Here is a 20,461-nt window from a genome sequence, read left to right as displayed (position 1 = left end):
AAGTCACCACACTCATGTGCAACTGGAATGAGCTGTAAAATCCCAAAGCTGGCAAGTGTCTCAAACAGCACTATACCACTAAACCTGTGAACCTTTGGTTACAGAGGCTGCCTGTTGGTGACCTGATGTTTAATCAGTGCAACACATGAATCTTTAAACAGCAGCAGAATATAAAGCAGGATGTTAAATTCAGTATGTTGCAGTAATGAAGTTATCACCTCTGACCTTTAGATGTCAAACCTGCTCACATCGTGATCAGGTCACACTTCATGACAACGCTGACACGACAACATAGTATTTATCCTCCATGCTGCGAGGGCACTCAGGCTGTTCTCAAGGGTTTTGAGGTGCAACCTGCTACAAAGACACACAAGATTAATCTGTTCAGGATTCTGCTGTGCTGTAACAGCTTAAGAGTATTAAGACTACACACACAACTGATACAAAGCTTACAAGTTAAAGAAAAGATTTAAGGAGAATAACTCTGCATTGTGTTTGTCACCTGCCTTTAATTTGAGCTTTTGTTGGGTGAAAGAGTGAAACCACTCAAAACTGCTGTTTCAAACAAGCAAAATTAGAAAATATTACAGTAAACACACTGGTAATGTGAAACACCAGTGAATAAAATGCAGTGTATGGTTGCATCACAGGGCTGGAACTGTTAATGTTACAAGCATGAAACTTAAGAAGCGTGTGCATTTAGCATGTACTTTGCCCTCTATACTTTTTAGTACAATAGTCTGTAATATGTGTTGTGTTGTTGTATCATATTGTTAAAATGTTAGAGGTTAAACTTTCCTGTAAGTAGCATTTCAGAAAAGAAAATGCAACATAGAACTGCTTTTTAAAAAAAAGACTTGCTTAAAGGGGTCACATGAAATGACACAGTTTTAAATTCTTCCACACAGAAATCAAATGCATGCATGCATGTACTGAGTTTGAAACAGTCACAGAGGGTGATGAATTTAACTTACTGCACAAAAAACACTGTTTTCATTCATCACTCTGGATCACCCCTGATTGGATCTGAACACCTGCCATTAAAACATCCCTGGAAATCTCCTTTGACCTAAAATATCATCTGGTATTATTGATGCACTGCAGTGGTGATACGAAATAAAGTGTTTCCAACAGATATTGGCTCATAACTGAGATTTTTCTTGCAGCCAAGTGGAGGGGCTGTAACTGTTTGTTTGCAACTGATGTGCAATCTAGTAGCAAATCATTAACTTGTTATTTATTTCATGTCTAAATCGATACACCACCTTGTTTATGTAACGAAAGCTGAACCAAATGTTTCATTTTGATCCAGTTCTTGAAATCCTTCTTTTAGGACTGATAGAAGAAGAGCCTGACTTACAAAGAATGTTTACCCTTGTGTGTTTGGATCATAGGGGGAGCAGGACTCTGACGACCAGCTGTCATCAATCTGATTAAAAGACTTAGAGAGGTTAACTAACTCCTGAGCAGGAGCAGTAAGGTGCTGCATACAGGGAACAACAGTGTGGTGAGGGTAGGGCTGTGCTTGTATGTTTGCCCTTTCAGCGTTTCCTGGTTGGTCTGGTCGGAGGTGGGAGGACTTTGGGGTGCAGGCACTGTGCTGGGTGGGAAAGTGGTGCGGCTGGCACACATGTCGTAGAGGTTTCCAGAAAACTGTGTCTTCCTGGACTCTTGTCTTAGAGACTCCCAGACAGCTGCTGTTTCTCCGGGACAGCCGGCCAGAGCTGAGTTGGCACAAACATGGAATGCATTCCAGGACCTTCAAGGAACCAAAACGTCATTGCTAAGTGTACATAGAAATGTAATATATCATTCACTTGGAGGGTAAATAGAAAACTACAGAAATAAAGTGATGAGACTGCACATGGTAACACCTGAGTAGATGTTAATGAGTAATTAACAATCCTGAAAATCTTGATTTTGCTGATTCCTGCTGGTTTAACCTGTCACATAGCTGCAGTGATGTAGAGGCTGATGAGACAAAGAGTATGAACCAAAACAATAAACTTGTGGGCCATAAACCCAAAATAATGAGTAATAACTGGACATCTGAGGTGAACTATGTCAGGTATTTATAGTCATAAAATTTGTAGTGCAGTCTATCCAATAGTTGCTGAGACGTTACACTAGAAAACGTTGAATCGAGGATCACCAACTGAGTAGGATTCATCCTAAATGTCTGTAGAAATGTAGTTCAAATATCATGGAAATGCCTCTGACAGAAGTTGATGTCTGGATTAAAGTGGTGGACTGACTGACATTACCAGAGCTGCTAGCAGCACTAATACAACTATTCATTAGAGCAGCTTTGCGGATTATAATTTTAACAATTTCAGACAATCTGTATCCAAACACATGAGGTGTTAACTGGTTACCACAGTGATGGGTAAACACACAACACACACACACACACACACACACACACACACACCTGCAGATTGAATCAATGTCCTGCGTGTTCTGGTCTTTTTGAGTTTCCACCAAACTGTCTCCAAGTGTGAGTAAACACTGAGCAAAACCTTTGTAGATGGACCCACATGAAACAGGAATTGCAGCGCTGAAACAAACAGGGACCAAACCTAGCAGACAGGAAACAACAGAAAACAGAAAAGTATTAAGTATTAAAGTATTTGATCATGTAATCAAAACTGGTATCAATAAATGTTTGTGTATATGCAGCCTCTGGGGATGAGAGACAGAAATATGAATCCCTAAATATCATCTTTGAAGATTTTTGTGAAACACATTGTCTATATGTTTATAGACATTTGATCTATGTGCTTAGATGGATCAAACAAACACAGGAATATGTTGCATTCTTTTCATCTGGAGGGACTATACATCTTTTATGCCAAATTCAGTGTAGGACTATAAAACCAATCACTGAAACACTTGAACACCAGCCCGGCCTGATGCAATTCATCCTACAGGTGTCGAACGGCGTTGGGGTCAGGTCATGTTCTTCCACAACGACTTTATGAATCTCAGGGCTTCCCAAACTATTGGCAAAAGTCAGACATTTATTTGGAGATATCAGTGCAGTTGCCAAAAGGTTGGAAGAACAGCACCTTCAAATATATCAATTTATGCTGTAGCATTAATATTTCCCTCGTGACTCAAGAATCAAGTGCAGCCAAACCTTACAACCTTAAATAACACCTGAAGACTCATTACCATCTTTAAAATGATCCACTCACTTGACTAGATCTACATTACTGTAATAATTGTAAAATGTCACTTGGTGATTGGTGATTGTTGTAACAGCGGAAAGACTAACCAAGACAGTTTTTGTGAGTTTTATTTTGTTGTTTTCTTGTTGTCAGATACATGCACCATTGCTGTTGCAGCTTCCTTGTTACCCTTAGTTTGCTTGGTAACATTATCGCTAACAAAGTGTATATGTTATTTTTAGCCTGACAAATGACTTCAGATAATGTGATCTATGGTGTTAAATTAGGTTAACTGTAACTGTGATTGAAACTGTGTTGATTTTAGCCAACATGAAATTATGTAATGGTACAAAGCAAAGGTGTAACTAACGATTACTTTTTGCTATCCAAGAGCATTGCCGGCTGCTTTGTGGTGTCGGCTGATTGGACCATTTGCAAACAGTGAGCTAGTTATCATCATTGACTGTAATTTATTCTTCAGCATTCAGTGTTCCTTTTGTGTATTAAGTATGTTTTGGCTGATGCTGACTGCAGTTCACTTAACGGCCAAAGTGTCATTATTAACAAAGGTTTTCTGAATGTTATATAGAGAACCTTTAACTTAACATATCACTGACAAATGTATCTTATCTACTATAGTTATATTTAACACTTAGAAGTGATGTTTCCAATTATTTCTAAGGTTTACCAAGATGTGGCTCCTGTCTGTGTGTCAAAGAATCATGCCAAAGTTCATCATGTATGAATACATATTGTTAAAGACATTTTTTTAGCATGGTTTTATTGCCCTTAACTTATTTATATTTGTCTTTAAGCATTTCCATGTCAGTCCCTGTTATAAAGTGTTTCATTCAATACTATATTTTCTTGTGCAGAGTATTCTGACTGGAAAATATAGCGAAGTAAAAAAAGATAGTTAGTGGGATTCACATCCAAAATGTTGTACACCAAATAAATGCACACACACAGGAGCAGAGCGAGACAATCAGACCATGCAGGCACAGTGAGCACTTCATTAAGTTAAGTGCATTTGTAAAACCTTCCTCTCCTCAGTTTCAGAACAAGCTAAACAGAGTAATCTTTATTGTGTATCTTAACTATGTTAGCCTTTTTTGCTGATAAACCTGCTGAATCAATCTGAGTTACTACCTTAGTCCAGTTTATGACATGCTGTGTGTGCACACACAGACAGATTAGAAAAACTATAGAACCAGTGAGGGTGCACAAGATGGGACAGGTAAAGAACAAACTTTTTTCAGACACCTTAATGCACATACTCAATACACACAACAATTAAAGAGTCATCCTTACTGAGGCAGAAAGTGATGAGCAGCAGCATCGTTGCAGTGCCTGGTTGGGACTTCATCATTTGTCCCACCTCTGAATCTGAGGCTCTCAGGCAAAGTTCTCACTGACTGTAAGTCCAAAGAGCATGAAGATGGTGCTTTAAAATGTGATGTGTCTTGCCATCCGTTGGGAATTCATCAAATTGCAAAAGTATAGCAATGCACAGAGACACGACCCGGCTGGATTAACAGTGAAAGAGACCGATGCATCGCAGAGAGTAAGAGGACGTGTGTGTGTTTGTGTGTGTGTGTGTGTGTGTGTGTGTGTGTGTAGAGGGCTTGGAAGCAGTAAACCAATGACAACATCACAACGCAGCACACTGGATTAGCGTGTTCTCATTTCCGGTCTTTAGTATTTAGAACATTTATTTTGAAATACAGATAAATTATATGTAGTATAACAGTGATCAACACTCAGTCATCATCTCTGCTTTGTTCGTACAGATTTACCTGCTGCAAAAACATGGTTTTACTATTGAACAAGGAGTTTATCACAAATGATAGCCTTGTAGAAGAGAATATGATCAGAACAGCCAGGAGGATTTGATTTCATGTGGACAGATGGATGATGTCCCAGAGAGGATAAGAGAATCCAGCTCACCTGGGAGTCCGACATAGATGCAGAGCGCCCTCTGAGAACAGCAGCAACCCATGTGAAAATCATCCACAGCTATGTGGGTCATGAGCACTGTGATGTGTTAAAAACAGTCTTAATTAAGGTTGGACATAGATAAATTATGCATGCACACCTTGTTTTTGGAAGAGCGACTGTAAAACATCTACCTTATTTCTTACTTCAGCGCCTCTCTCCCCTTCCTCTTCCTCTCAACCTCTAAATCCCCTGCTACGCCCCCTCAGATGGCTCACACTCTGTGCATTAGTATAAGTCCTGTTTCACATCTGCATACTGACACAGGAGAAATGGTAACCCATTGTTAATCTCCAGCTTAAAACAACCATTAACTGCAGAATAATCTGTCTGTGTCTGAAGCCAAAGCTCCAAATCAATACATCAGCAAATGTACATTCGTATGCACAAATTTACAGAGATATTTTGAACCTGCTGGACTTTTATTGTTGTTTTATATTGATGCTATCATATGCTAAGGATGCCAGGGGTTAATCTTTTGTGTGCTATATACTCCAGTGTACTATTCCAGTTAAGATAAATCATATGTTTGGGGAATTAATCCACAAAACAAGGCAGCCAATTTAATGTGGAAGAACCTGAGTCATCTGCACAGAGTGCGAAACCTCAACCCCATCCATCACCTTTGGGATCAACTGCAATACCAACTGTGCTCCAGGCCTTATCACTGAGCATCAGTGGCCAAACTCACTGACACTGATTGGAAGCAAACCTCTGCAGCCTGGATTCAAAGTGTTGAAAAAAGGTGGTGTTCATTTTAGAATAAGATGTTCATGAATTTCTTTTGGGTGCAATGTTCAAGTGTACACATACTTTTGGCAGTGTGGTGCAAATCATCATGTGAATGTCTGAAGAAGGTGATCTATCTTCACCATTATGCTATGCAACAGGAAGTGTGTTGTTTTTCTGTCCCTGCTACTATTTGCACTGCTGCTGAAGCATTAAACGTGTTGTCGAGTGTGTATCAAGTGCTTCACTTATGGTTCTCCCAGCACAACCAATTGCTGACCAACAGCCTTCTTACATGGTTTTTCTGCTTCATTGCACAAGTCATTCAAAGTTCTGACCCATGTTTTTTTCTCCCCATCATCACTTCACTGTGCTCTTGTGAATCTTAAAATTCTCTTTAAACCTACATATTTGTCTTCCTCGCTGTTGTTGGATAAATCTACTTAGTTTTTCAGCTCTGAAAAGTGCTGTTACATGTCGACACAGATGCGATATTCTGAATACACTTTAGAACAACATACATATCAAAGACTTTAAAATGTATCTCAATGCACTTTTAAGTGATACTGCACCAAAGATTAATCTGTGGAGAATGAGAAGTCCCTCATCACAGTGTAGACGTTCCTGAAAAGTAGCTGTTAAATGTTTGTAGTTTGCCCAGTGAAGAAAAACTGGGTAGTTGAGCTTATTTAAATTCACAAAGACAACATTCACATCATTTATCTCCAGGTGTACTCCTTAAACCGTCAAGTTTTCACTAAATATTAATATCATAGTAATACTGTACATTAATACACTGACTGAGCAGTAAAATGATCATATACATATAATATACAGTGTACTCTTGCTCCTATACTTCTGTGATTAAGTTGTGAGATTTCAGTAATCATTGCATCATTATTTTTAATGTTGGCTGGTAAAATACATGTAAATCATGTTTTACTAACTATGTTCCTCATAAGGCCCTATCAACACTCTTTGTCAATACCATGGGGCGTGGATTAGCTTTGTTCCATCTGTGTAGCAAGCTTTTTTTTACAAGTAGAGGCAAACAACTCAGTCACAATCAGTTGGGGATGTGTGACGACAAATTAGTGTTTCATTTCATGTGACAGCAGAAGAGAGCAGCAGTTCAAATTATACACTTGTTTCCAATGTTAACGTTAGATTTCATTTACACTGGGTGGTGCTCCAAACACTCTGTGGTAGCATCAAAAACTTCAAGAAGATGGAAAAGATTTTTTAAATAATATTTTTTATCCTGTAAGTAAATTGCTGCTGTTTTATGTCTGTTATTCATTTTTCAGATAAATTCAGAATTTGTTTGATTTGAATCATTACTATCCCCAACAGACCAGATGTGCAACCTGACAAACAGCTAAAGATATTCCCTGTACGATGAGGTGAGTCCAATTTATTAAAACTTGATGTTTCATATCTTGTAACCAGCCTCATTAGGACACACTCTGCAGACTGAGCAACGTGTGACAGATTAGATATATATTTTTTAAATGTTTCTTAAGCAACATTGATGATTCATTTATATTCATTAATCACAAAGCATGTAATTAATTAGATTGCCTGACAGCTGTAATTATTCTACTCCCTTCATTTTATTCTCAAAGAATGAGACAGTCTGACAGGAAAAGCCATTGTTTGGCCTGAATGTAAAGGATGATGTGGTGAATGGAAGCAGCCATAGATAAAGAAAGAGTTGTGTAAATTTGATTGACAGCTCTGGATTAAGGCATTATGCAACACTGTTGGGAGTTTAAAAAAAAAAAAATCCAGATGAGATTAGGATCTGGATCCTCATGCTCTCCAATGCGCTGTCTGTCTCTCCATTCATCCGTCTCTCCCTCCTTCTCTCTTTCATGTAACAACATTATCACGGCAGGCATTCAAAACCACACATTTTAAACTGATGGGTTGAGTAACTGCGTCAAGCTTTACATTCACATTAAGACTTTGCTTTACTAAGAGTTACAGTTAAGCAAATGAACATCATCCAAGCTGTCAAAAAAAAACACAGCCAGATAAAGCAAATTAGACCATATAGACTAAACCTCCACTCTTCAAGCTTTTATCCCACCGCCATCTAGAGGGTGAAAATCATGCTGCAACATCTGTACTGTACTGAAAAAACACATCACCACTTGTTGTTTTCTGATGTGAAAAAGTCATGTTATTAACAAAAAAACAATTATTTATACAGGTACACTCAATTCATTCATTTTAACTGTCTTATGTGATCTATGAAGTGAAAATAGTGAACCACTTGTGGGATATGGTTTCTCAGTATCATTGTGTTTTTAGGATGTTGATGTTAATTATTTAACCTGGTACAGTAATAAATATTCCTAAATTGAATGTCTAAATCCAAGTACAAGTGATATTTCCATTGATTCAGAAGAGAGTTTACACAGGTAACATAGCATATTTGTCTCGCAACATCTTGTTCTGGGTGCTCTGTTAACACTGACATAATAAACACTAAGTGAAGCTTTTAGTACCAGTTCATCCAACAGGTGTATAAAACAGGGCAGGATTATTGAGATTTCATGTTTCATTCCCATCACAAGCATTTATGATCAATATGATAAAAATTTTATTTCTTTTTCCACAACTCAACTAAAAAAAATAATAATAATGCTCCTGGTACTTGGCAGCAGAGCTCTGAGTGACTTTAAGAGCTGCTAAGATGAGACTCGTGGGTTAAGCTACAATCTTTCAACTTGAAGGTAAAAACAATTAAAAAAAATAAAATAAAATAACCCACAGCCTGTTTCTGTCTTGTTACTGCAACACTGGACACATTTCATGCGTTGAGAAATTATTCAACATGAATCAGCACCATTTCAAAAATGAAATTTACTTCAAAACAAGAGCAGAGCATAAGTGTCAGACCAAGTTCAAAAATCAGAAATGTAACATCCTGTAGCAGAAAACACTCATGAACAGGACAGAGAAATTCAGCCACTAAACATCTGTGTGGTGAAACATCTGACCAGAAACAGGCACATAAAATTCACAGAACAACCGTGGGGGGCAGACAGATGTGTTCAAGTTGCATAAAGTCTCGACAAACTGTTTTGCTTTGTACTTCTCTCAAGATTTCCTGATAAATCTTTGAATGAGCAGAACTTAATGCATGTCTTCAAGAAACAACCTGTAATTCATATTCATCTAAACGTCTGTTTTCTGTTGCACAAATAATAGAAAGCAACCAAAAGGAACCTTCAAAGGCAACTCAATAAAGTCGTAGTAGAGTTTTATTTCATTGACTGTCACCGTACGTGTGCCATGAATAGTGTTTCGTTCGCAGAAAGTCCATCTTGGCGTACTGACTTTACATTCCCTCTGCAGATCTACTGTGAGACGTTTCTTGCAACAACCTCCTAAAACTTAAATTCAAAAGGCAAGGAAATAAAAACACTGTAAGAGAAGTCTAAAAGAGAAAAACTTTCTATGCAACTAGGCAGTTTTGAGCATGTCCCTCCTCTGTCTTTCCATCAGTCTAGGTATAAATGTGTAAAGCCTGCCTAACTTTTTAAGTCTGTGCAAACTATCAGTCTCGGTTGAATGGATAAAATATGTATTATTGACCCTGTTCTGGGCTGCGGGCCAATAGTGGAGTGTGCATGTTTGTGAGTACGTAGCAATGAGGTTACTGAGATAAACTACATAACATAGACAGCCAACTTTTTTTTTTTTTACATCAGGCCTACGAAAAATCAGTTCTACTTGTTGAAAATAAATTGTCATCGCTCGTAGTTTTATACAAAATAGGGCTGTATCTGATGTCTCCAAACACCAATGTGTCTTCTCTGTTAGTCTGAGTCTCTGTGACGGGTTGTCCCCGGTGCTGTTCACCCATCAGATTTTCTTCCGGACGTTAAAAGCCACCGAGTTTCCGTACAGCAGCCGGTCCCTCTCCCGCACCTCCTCCTGCAACTTGGCCTCAGTCACCCGGAGCTGGCGGATGGTCGCCTTCATCTCCTTCATCTTCACCTCCATCAGTGCGATGATGTCCCGCTGCTCGTTCAGTTTCCGCAGCAGCTCGGCGGACGTGGTGCCGGTGGTCAGCGAGTACGAGTGGTCCAGCGGGCTGCTGGTCACGCTGACATACTGCACTGGCGGCTGCAGCACGGTGGACCCGGTCTCCGCCGATGAGTCGTCGGCGGTCAGCTCGTCTCCGCTGCCGATCGGCGCCGTGTAACAAGTCCCCTCTGACTGGGCAGGCAGCCGCGCCGTGCCCAGGTACTCCCCGTTTTGGCCTATCTGCACCACGGTGATGCTATCGTCGCTCGCCTCGCCGCCAGCGGTGCCCTCGGCTCCCTCCGCCGTGCTGCCCAGTACGCTGGTTGTGATGACAATCCCGGAGGTCGCTGCAGCGGCGGGGGAAGGAGCCGCCGCGGACACTTTCCTACCTCTGCCCCGCCGACTCCTGCGCTCATTCACCCCTCGTAGAGGAAAGAGGGACGGCACTCTGATGCTGTAGGTCTTCCTCCCGCCGGCAAAATGCACGCTGCAGACTCGGTGTCCCGTGGTGGGCTGGAAGGTGCTGAAGCAGCCGCTGACCCCGGCCCGGGAGATGTTCCTCAGCCACAGCTCCCTCAGCGTGGTGTCTTTGGGAAATGTGTAGAAGCGCAGGTCCCGGTCCCGGTGCGAGTTGTTGTAACAGCCAGGGACACAGCAAGTGAACCCGGGCATGTTTACTCCAACGTCGAGGATGAAAGCACGGCGTTCAGGTGAAGTTTAGCTAATTTTATTGTTGTTTCTTTATTCTGCGCGTTGTTATAAAGCTCAGTGGCCTGCCAGCGGAACTACACGTCCCACAACGCTAACAACTTCCTGTTTATTTTTCACCAAAAGTGAGCCGCTTTTCTTCGTTCAGCGACTCAATCCACCTGAAATCACCCGGACTCAACACGTACGGACCCTGCACTAATGCTGGACTGCAGGCTGGTGTTTTATTTGTCGCTAATTAAGGTCTTGTTTTGTTCTTCGCGCTGTTATCAAGCCAACCGTCCCTCATTGAGAACTAAAAGTCCCAGAATTCATTGCGCTTCCTGCCCGAGTCCCTGAGAGAACTACCGCCCCCTGCTGGTCAAGTCGAGTCAATTTTATTTATAGAGCACATTTAAAAACATCAGAAGTTGACCCAAAGTGCTTTACAATCAGGGCGGAAATGAAAAACAACAAAACAAAACAAAAGAAAAATGAATAACAAAGTAGACAAGATTCTTAATAGTGCAGCCTCAGACTGAGCTAAAAGCAAGATCATAGAGGTAAGATTTTAAACTGGATTTGAAAATATCAATAGTGGGGGAGGCCTTTATGTTATGGGATAGGCTATTCCAGAGCTTGGGGGCAGCTACAGAAAAGGCACGGTGACTGAGAGGAGCCGATGTGATGATGACCTGAGGGCTCTGGGGGCAGGATATGGAACTATGGTCAGTGTGTGGAAACGCAGCGCGGAGACAAATGTCGTTTTCTACATGTCCAAATGTTTTTATGTGGTTATAATACAGATACACAGAAAACATGTCAGAGTTAGGCAGAGTTATCCAGTAAATTTAAAGAAACTATAAAATGAATAAGTCCCGGGAAAAGTAAAATAAGGTGAAGGTAAACCATAAAACCATAACATCACCACACCCAGGGGCGCCACTAGGGATTTTGGGCCCCATGAAAAGATATCACACAGGGTCCCACCATCACAGACAGGCAACGCCAACCACGTGCTGTTTCTGTAACCACACCTCTATCTGTGAAGGCTTCAACTCTCCTATAGTCTTAGTTAGTCGATACTAACTGTACAATATCTATTGACACTGAGCTGTGATAATATAACACTATGTAGACATGCAGGAAACATTCTGTATACAGATAAAATGTGTGTTTAATTATAAATTAAATATCCTATTACAATTCATAAATGATATGATAATAAAAAAATAAACTTTTTTTTTTCGTCCTAACTTTTCGCCCCCTAACGGCGCCCCTGACCACACCATCAGTGTGTGTATCCACTCACTTTTGTTGCAAATGCAATCAAAGATTTTTAAAGGTGCAGTGTGTAAGATTTGGGGACTTTGTTTTCAGAATAAGGCAAACATGGAATAGTATCGTATTCATAACTACTATAGTGGCATTCCTTCTAGACGTCAAAAAAGCCACTTCACGAGCTGTAGGCACAGTAACCTCAGTCTGACGGGAATGACAGGTGACATAATCCAGTTCAAACATTTAATAAAAAAAATAATAATTTAAAAAAATTACAGTCCGTCACACTGTAAAAAAAACTTTATGCTCCTGTGCCTGTCGCAGCTCTAAACATCAGTCACTGCGCACATGACTCACCAAATTAAAGGTCCAATATTTAATTTTATCAGGGAGGGAGCATGAATGATAATAACTAACATGAGTTTGTTTTTAAATGTTTTAACATTGTTTCCCTGGTATGCACATGAAATAACATGAAATTATAAATTATGCATCATATTTAAATTGACTTAAATTCACATCTTATGGCTCTTACAACTACGATTTTGTGCACGTATAATGGCCTTAAAATAAGAATCTTTTTGTTTTTGTTACTCAAAAATTATCCATATCCTTTTTTTTAGCCTGCATTTCTTCATAGTGTTTTAATCTGAGATACTGTATACATCTAATCGATTAGATTAGATTAAAATTTACGATAACTAAAAGAGCCTCATTAAAACCTCTTTATAATTTGTTGTTTTCCTCAATCATACAGTAAGTATGGACTGGTAGAATGGCAAAGATAGCAAATATTTCATGTCAAGCATCCATGGATAGTGAAAGTCCATGTGACAGAATGTTAATAAGTTCAAAACGAAATATTACTGAATTCAATCCACTTAATTAAATCTGCCTTCTCAAACAGCACATTGTACAGTTATGCATGTCTGCCTGTGGTAGTAACCTTTATCAGCCACCTGATGGCCTTGTAGACTCCTCCTGTATGGTTGCTCAAAATATCATCTTGGAGAATATTCTGATTTGTTAGTTGTTTGTTTCCCAATAAAACCATTAATCCACCTGTCCGTGACAAATGCACAAATAAGCTGTAGTTTGAAGTCCAGCTTATATATTGACACAAGCTCATCATGGTCATCTTCATAGATTTGGACTTCTTTGTCCGCAAGCTTCATCCCTTTGGCATCTCCACATCCACCTGACACACACATACTCACCTCTCTCAACCGTTGTAAACACCCAGTGTTTACCAACTCCTCTACAGGAAGCAGGTTCAATGAAACATGACAGGAAATAACACATTACTACAGAAATCCTATAGAAGACACGGTAGAAGAAAGTGCAATTTTTAGTCCCATAATCAATCAGTATTGACTTCTTCAAGAAGTCTGGGAGAAAACTTGTTATTCTTGTTATGGGAAAATATACAAATTACCTCTGTAAAGTTAGGGTTTAAGGAGACTGCACCTACTTTGCATTGGAAAGACTTACTGACGTTGAATTAAGTTGAGGATCATCACTACTGCTGCCTAAGATAAAAAAAATATATAATTATTTTATTTACTTATTGTTTTTTTTAATTATCATTACGATTATTATTTTATTTCTCTCATCTTAATTGAATATTTTGTGGTATGGTACACTTGTTGCTACCATTGTTATTTATTTGTTTTATATATGTGAAAAAACTCAATAAAGTACTGTCCCAAAATATTATAATTATATATGCTATAAGTAAGTAAGTAATATATAAGTTAATTTGTAGAAAAACTAAAGACAAAAACATTTACACGGACAATACAAATTCAAAAAGACAGAAAGGCTACACACTGAATCATGGGAAAATGATTGTGCCCAGCCAAATAACGCCCTCGCTCCAGGGGCACGCCTATATTACTTAGCCTATATCCGTTTATTTAAATAGTTTTAGCGACCTAAAACACTTTAAATTAACCTACGTCTTGTCTGTAAAATACCACGTTTCACAGGAACAACTTTACGCGTGTGGAGTGTTTTATTTGTGGGTCAGGAAGTCCTGTATAGGCGTGTATGTGGCTGATTGTCCGCCGGTGACCCATCTCCACCCCGGGTAGGATCTCTGGTCCTCCCCGCAGTCCTGTCCGCCGGTGACCCATCTCCACCCCGGGTAGGATCTCTGGTCCTCCCCACAGTCCTGTCGTCGCTCCTGAAGTTACCATTAGCAACTGGGCAGCGCCCGGCTGAGCACCTCCAACCGCTGTCGATATTGTCCCGGTAAATTCAGCAGGTACCTCATATTACATTTCTTCATGGGTTGTTATTTTTATACTAAATTTGTTATTTTATACTAACTATAGACATTGACTCTGTAAAGTCGCTCCGTGTGTCGGGATCTTTTTGAGCTCGCTTTGGCCGGCTAGCTGAACGTGCTAGCTAACGTTATGACTAATAGCTAGCCTGGTGTGTTGTGTTAGCTATCCGGAGCACAGGCATCTGTTTTAGGTGAAGTAGTGACCACTCTCCGCTTGTTTGTGGTTTCTTTATAAAGTATGGCTAACGCCCAACTAGTATTGATCTCTACAGGGACAGTATCGAGTGGTATGGCTTTGTTATGTGACCAGGCGACAGCAGGGTTAGGTTAACAGTACCTTCCAGTGCTGTCTGTGTGTGAGAGAGTCTTCATCTGCTGTCAGCATAAATGTGTGTTTGAGCCCTGAGGTCATGCAGTGTGAAAAACACTACGTGTGTATCGAGGGATACAGAGGGAGGCAGGTGAACCTCCACTATGGGCAGGTGCTCTCATTACAATTACACGGAGCCATCCATGTTACATGTCCATAGCAGCTAGATTGGGAAATCACCAAAAGGTAAATAGAGAGTTTGGAGCAGCACACTACTTAATATTTACCTTACAGAACAAGCAGCTCATATGTTATTTAATGTTTTATAAACTCAGCTGTTCTGTGTTTAAAGCGAGTAATACACAAATCCTACCCTAACCTTATTAAAGTCACACGGAGACCTTAGAGGTAGACGTTTATTTTCGGTGGGTGTGGAACATCTGAGGAATGGCATGTTAACTATGTAGCAAGACACAATACAAGTAGCTGTCAGAGGCTGCTGATAAGAAAAAACAGTCTAGACCTCTGTGGGACGTGTTTGTCCTGTCTGTTGTTGGTCACCAATGCTGGGAAGTTAATGGATAATGTAGATATTTTGCTGTGAGTTATTGTCTGTAGTTTTAATTGTAACATTTTGATATAAATTAAATGTCTCAGATCCTGGAAATGACATAAATGTTGTGATATGTCACCTTGCTTCATTACCCTGTTCTTTTTTTTTTTTACAGGTACAGTGCGCTCTCGTTTCCAGAGACAGTAAAAGCCTTGACAGACAGGGGAATCATCAGCTGTTGGGATGTTTGTAAGGCTGGCCATGGTTAACACGTAAGGTCGCAGTGTGTGAGTGGCACTGCCATGTTGCCAGGAGTCGGTGTGTTTGGCACAGGGAGCACAGCCCGAGTGCTGGTCCCATTGTTGAAAGCTGAAGGTTTTGAGGTTCACGCTCTCTGGGGGCGAAGTGAAGAGGAAGCTTGCTGCTTGGCAAAAGAGCTCGGGATCCCATTTCACACCAGCCGATCTGATGATGTCCTGCTGCACCAAGATGTCGACCTTGTTTGCATCTATATTCCACCCTCGATGACGAGGCAGATTGCTGTCAAAGCACTGGGTAAGCTGAGGCTACATACACGCTTGTATTTTTGTTTTTATACACAACATAACTGTGAATTTATGAGTTTATGTGAACGATGACAATAAGATCAGCTTTCTTACTGAACACTGGTGTCCACTCGCACTGTATTTGCATCTGAGCTAAACAAATTGCTAATGTGACCTGACCCAGCTGGGCGTGGCAGGTCGGCTCTGGAAATCTTTGTGACTGTAATGAGCAAAAGATGCATACACTAACAGGCTGCATTCTTCAAAATTCACAGACAAAAACTTGAAACTCTCTGATCTCACATCAGTCAGAAATACGCTGGAGCAAACATAATCGGCACATCGTCATATTAGAGGAGAGCAGATCTATCAAGTTAACTTACTGTATCTGATGGAATTCCTGAGTGTTGACCTCAGCTTCCTGTTTTAGTTGCAACTTCCTGAGTGTGTCCCCGCCAAATGACTTATACACAGCACTACCTCCAAGGGGCACTGAAGGCCAATGATCTCCATATATAAAAAATTCTTATCACTTGTGGTCGCACTAGAACGATGACTTTTTGTTTATTCATACCAAACTCCAGGATCTGGGCAGTAATGTCATCTTAGGCAATCCAACAGGCCTGAGCACAGAGTCCACCCTACGCTTTCAAATTATATTTAATGTAAACTCTGATGCCATTTTTAAAAGTCCTACCTTTTTGTGTGTTTTAGAGACATTGAATCAACATTATGGTCATTTTGGCAGCTTTAAGTTGGCTTGTGATGCTATTTGTAAAATGTTGCCACCCCTTATTCATCTTAGTGAAAGTAACAATTAAATGTATGTCAAAAAATAAACTGATATTAAACTTTAACTTCAAACTGATGACTATCCAAATAAAAATAACCTCTCTCTCTCTTTGCAGGTATAGGTAAGAATGTTGTGTGTGAGAAAGCTGCAACTGCTGTGGATTCATTCAAGATGGTGACTGCCGCCAGATACTACCCCCAGCTGCTCAGCATGATGGGTAATACCTTGCGCTTTCTGCCAGCTTTTGTTGCGATGCGCCAGCTGTTGGTAGAGGGATATGTTGGCGAAATGCAGGTGTGTGATGTCCGAGTCTACGGCCCCAGCCTCCTGGATCAGTCGTACGGCTGGACGTGTGAGGAGCTGATGGGAGGAGGCGGCCTGCACACTGTCGGCTCCACCATCATTGACCTTTTAAGCTACCTAACCGGTGCACGAGCCCACCGTGTTCATGGTTTACTGCGAACCTTTGTACAACAAAATGGTTTGATCCGAGGCATCCGCCGCGTCACTAGCGATGATTTCTGTTTCTTCCAAATGTTGATGGGTGGAACCGGGTCGAGTTCCAGCGGTGTGTGTTGCACTGTGACCCTGAACTTCAACATGCCAGGGTCATTTGTGCATGAGGTTATGGTAGTTGGATCCACTGGGAGGCTTGTTGCCAGGGGGACAGAACTGTATGGTCAACGCAACGGGAGTAAAGGTGAGGAGCTGTTGCTAGGAGACAGTGGGTGGGTGGGACCAGAGGTGAAAGAGATGCCTCTGCCTCACCTGCGTGGCTTGAGCTCCATGGTAAAGGCACTGAGACAGTCTTTTCAGGCTCACGAGGAGCGCAGGTCTTGGGCGCGAGGACCCGTTGCTACAGCAACAACATTTGAGGATGGCCTGTACGTGCAGACGGTGGTGGAGGCAGTGAAACGGTCCAGCTGTAGTGGAGAATGGGAGTGTGTCGAGATCATGAGTCAAGAGCCAGATCCGAATCACAACCTGTGTGAGGCTCTGCAGAGAAATAAGAACTAAATATATTTATACACCCAGTGCAACTACTACATGTGTCTGACAAAACTGGGCTCTGAATGTTTTTCCTTTAATTCAGCTGCTGAGGCAGTTTACGTTACCCATGACTACTTTTTGCATCCTCACTTTTTGAGCAGAACATTTTGTTAAGAAAACTTAACTCTGTTGTGGATGTTTGCACCCTCACAGTTGTGATTTGTTTGTACACTAACCACAGCTCCATTATACTGAGTCTAAATAGAAAATATTTCAGTTTATATAGTTTAAGGTTGTCAAAATCTACCTGTGCCCTGTTGACATGTTTTTTTTTGTTTGTTTTTTTATTTTACCTGTGCCAAGCCAAAAAGTAGACTTCTTCTTTGACTTCTTTTTTGAAGTCAAGTTTCCTGCTAAATACAGTTGACATGCATCACCTGTCTTTAAGGCACCACACCCTTGTCAAATATTAGAACACAGCAAAGAGTCAAAACCATTTTCTTCTCCTCACCTTAAACAGCTTGTCTGGATACACTTCTGTACTTTAGGAAACATGTAGGTAATGAGAGAAAGATCAATAGATGCATTGTTCTTGCTACTGGACAAAAGCATAGCTCTTTTTGATGTATGCCAAAACATTTCTGAGTATTTCCTCTTTTAGCAGTTTTTTTTAAAGTTGAGTTGTCAGAACAAGAAGTGTTTGCAAGAGCTGGAGATTAGATTACACCGATAAATGGCTGACTACAAATCAGCGCTATCAGAGTTGTTCAGTTACTATCTTGTAACAACCCGCTTTTGTTGGTGTTGAGAACCATAAAGTTTTTGTACTTTTAGTTAATAAATTATCACTGGCATAACACTTGGCTCTTTCACAAATTGTCCAGGCCTTTAATTTAGGAATTTGGCTCAGATTAAAAACATTATATCCCAACGGCAAAGACACAACACTCTGTTGTCCATAACATTTATATGTTCATGTATTTTAGTGTTAATTCATTCCCGATAACCAATAGCACCTTATTCTGAAAGTAAACGTGTTTACCTCAGACATGAATGTAATTATCAAACCACGAGGATGATCTGACAAAAACAAAATACTTTGACTGTTTGCAGTGTGGTGACTGGCCATCAGAGCCCAACTTGTGTTGTTTCAGAATAAGAATAATGGAGCTGTGCGCTGTTTAGTTTTATTTTCTTAATTTTTGGATGTGTAATAATAAACATACATTTAAGAAGTGGACGAGACTGCAGGAGGGCCTTGTAGGATTTTATGTTATGGCTAAAATACCAGGGATTGAGTAAAATAAGCTATGTAGAAAAAGTCTAATTTGTAGCAGTGCCCCTTAAAAAGCCCAAATGTAAAAGAGATATTTCTTATCTTTTTTTTTTGTTGTTGTCGTTGTTTGTTCACTCACTAGGCTAAAAAAGTGCGAGGAGTTTGTAGTTTGCTTCTTCACAGACAGTATTTTCAGTCATCATTTCATCAAAATATACTACTTCCAAATACGTACACTACTTGAAGGAGCTTCAGGGAGGGTGATGGCACCATACAGACGCAGGGTTTTTAGTCATATTTTCGGTAAATGTTGACAGAAAAGAACAGAGGTAAAGTGGATGCTTCCTCAGAAAGAGGGATTTAGAGGGGTGTTTTGGTACCCATTTAACCACTGAAACTGACTGTGAAGAAGAAAACTGCCAACAGACACATGTCGAGCTTACACAGGGTGAGCATTTAATGCTCAAAGGATATATTTTAGTTAAATCTTACAGAGGCTTGTTTTGAAAAATTACAGTTTAGTGACCTTTTTTTATTGTTAAATTGTCAAAGTTTTACATAGAAAGCCTGCAAATATTTGAGTTTAAAATGTGTGTAAAAGGTTTGTTTACATGTCTTAGCCATTGAAGTAATTTTATGTTTTTATAAGATTTTGTTTGATGCAATCTATGCATTTAAATTAATTACAGATGATCCAGAGAGTGGAGCCACCGTCATCCTGAATCCTTACTGATGTTTTCATTGAGTAGAACCACTGGATTTGACTTGTGTGAGAGTATAAATGTGTGTCTCTCTAAAGTGCTCAGACCAAGAGAAGGAAGTGCTTAACAGTTTATGGTTGTTGTAGTCACTCACTGCATCACAGTACTGCTGAATATGTTGAAATAATTTTGGGCCTCAGCTCTCTTAATCCTGACACAGGACGTGTTGAAGGCAGAAGCAGTGTATTGGTTTGATTTGATTGGTTGTTCCCTTCTCAGACCCACAGGATCTGTAGATAAGGATATATACATGTTACACGCTTACCTCACGCTATCCCAACAGTGCTTTACGAAAACAATACATCAAGTTTACATTAAGTATCTTATAAAACAGATAAATCATATTTGCCTGCAGGATGTTTCATAACCCACCACTATTAAAATACATTCCTTCTTGTTAACAGATGTTGTTTTTTGCACTGATACGTGATAAAATGCCACATATTTAATATGCAGTGTGAGGCGTGTACCAGCCAGCTCACTGCAAAAATGAATTTAACATTTGTCTGTATAAGGAAGACTTTTTTTGTATTTATTTATGTCTTGGTGTGGAGAGTTTCCCATTGTTTATTCTGTTCAGTGTTTGTGTTGTCAGCCTGTGAATTTCCATTTAAAGCTGTAATATTTAAATTGTTTAGATTTAGTGTTTTAATTGATAACATGGCTTTTTGCGGACAATGTGTTGCATTTAAGTTGGGAAATTGTTGTACTGTTCATCTGCCTGACAGACTGTTCCTTTAATAAATACAGTTGTATTCATTTAGTGTCTCTGGTCAGACTTCAGTTCATTGATTAAAAAAAAAAGAAAGAAATGTATTTAAACTACAGAAAACATGTTCAGTATCTTTTGTGCATTTTTTGTTATGTGTATAAAAGTGCTAAAAAAAGTTTGATCGATTAATTAATATACTTACTTTCCACAACTAACAACCTCGCTGCAGCGGCAGCAGCCAGGCTATGACCACCTCTGCGGTTACTACGGAAGGTAAATAACACACTGCCTACCATGTTGGTGCGATGGGCTTCTTTGTAAAACATGC

At 40.0% G+C, this 20,461-nt stretch overlaps 3 protein-coding genes across 3 annotated transcripts; 1 reads left to right on the top strand and 2 right to left on the bottom strand.

Moving 5' to 3' along the window:
• Nucleotides 1–1,434: 1,434 nt before the first annotated feature.
• Nucleotides 1,435–4,559, bottom strand: nrn1lb (neuritin 1-like b). Its single transcript, XM_019270497.1, has 3 exons — nt 4,482–4,559; nt 2,432–2,579; nt 1,435–1,759 (listed from the first exon to the last, which is right to left on the bottom strand). The coding sequence occupies exons 1-3, from the start codon at nt 4,537–4,539 to the stop codon at nt 1,456–1,458; spliced, it is 510 nt and encodes a 169-aa protein (XP_019126042.1). The 5' UTR covers nt 4,540–4,559; the 3' UTR covers nt 1,435–1,455.
• A 3,289-nt stretch (nt 4,560–7,848) lies between these two features.
• Nucleotides 7,849–11,274, bottom strand: thap11 (THAP domain containing 11). The gene has a single exon (XM_010741264.3). It carries the CDS (start codon nt 10,605–10,607, stop codon nt 9,771–9,773), a length of 837 nt encoding a protein of 278 aa, XP_010739566.1. The 5' UTR covers nt 10,608–11,274; the 3' UTR covers nt 7,849–9,770.
• Nucleotides 11,275–15,336: 4,062 nt separating this feature from the next.
• gfod2 (glucose-fructose oxidoreductase domain containing 2) lies at nt 15,337–20,180 on the top strand. Its single transcript, XM_010741276.3, has 2 exons — nt 15,337–15,611; nt 16,510–20,180. The coding sequence occupies exons 1-2, from the start codon at nt 15,359–15,361 to the stop codon at nt 17,409–17,411; spliced, it is 1,155 nt and encodes a 384-aa protein (XP_010739578.1). The 5' UTR covers nt 15,337–15,358; the 3' UTR covers nt 17,412–20,180.
• Nucleotides 20,181–20,461: the final 281 nt, after the last annotated feature.

The sequence above is a fragment of the Larimichthys crocea genome, chromosome VIII, assembly GCF_000972845.2.
Source record: "Larimichthys crocea isolate SSNF chromosome VIII, L_crocea_2.0, whole genome shotgun sequence".
In the NCBI taxonomy this organism is placed as follows: domain Eukaryota; kingdom Metazoa; phylum Chordata; class Actinopteri; family Sciaenidae; genus Larimichthys; species Larimichthys crocea.
Note: the sequence above shows the minus strand (reverse complement) of the source record. Positions and strands in the feature narration are given on the sequence as shown.

Coding starts and splice junctions, on each gene's coding strand:
- nrn1lb (XM_019270497.1), bottom strand. CDS start 4,539: ATGATGAAGTCCCAACCAGGCACTGCAACGATGCTGCTGCTCATCACT. Junction 2,580..4,481: donor GCTCATCACTTTCTGCCTCA/GTAAGGATGACT, acceptor CCTGTCTGCTAG/GTTTGGTCCCTGTTTGTTTC. Junction 1,760..2,431: donor GACATTGATTCAATCTGCAG/GTGTGTGTGTGT, acceptor GGTTCCTTGAAG/GTCCTGGAATGCATTCCATG.
- thap11 (XM_010741264.3), bottom strand. CDS start 10,607: ATGCCCGGGTTCACTTGCTGTGTCCCTGGCTGTTACAACAACTCGCAC.
- gfod2 (XM_010741276.3), top strand. CDS start 15,359: ATGTTGCCAGGAGTCGGTGTGTTTGGCACAGGGAGCACAGCCCGAGTG. Junction 15,612..16,509: donor GATTGCTGTCAAAGCACTGG/GTAAGCTGAGGC, acceptor CTCTCTTTGCAG/GTATAGGTAAGAATGTTGTG.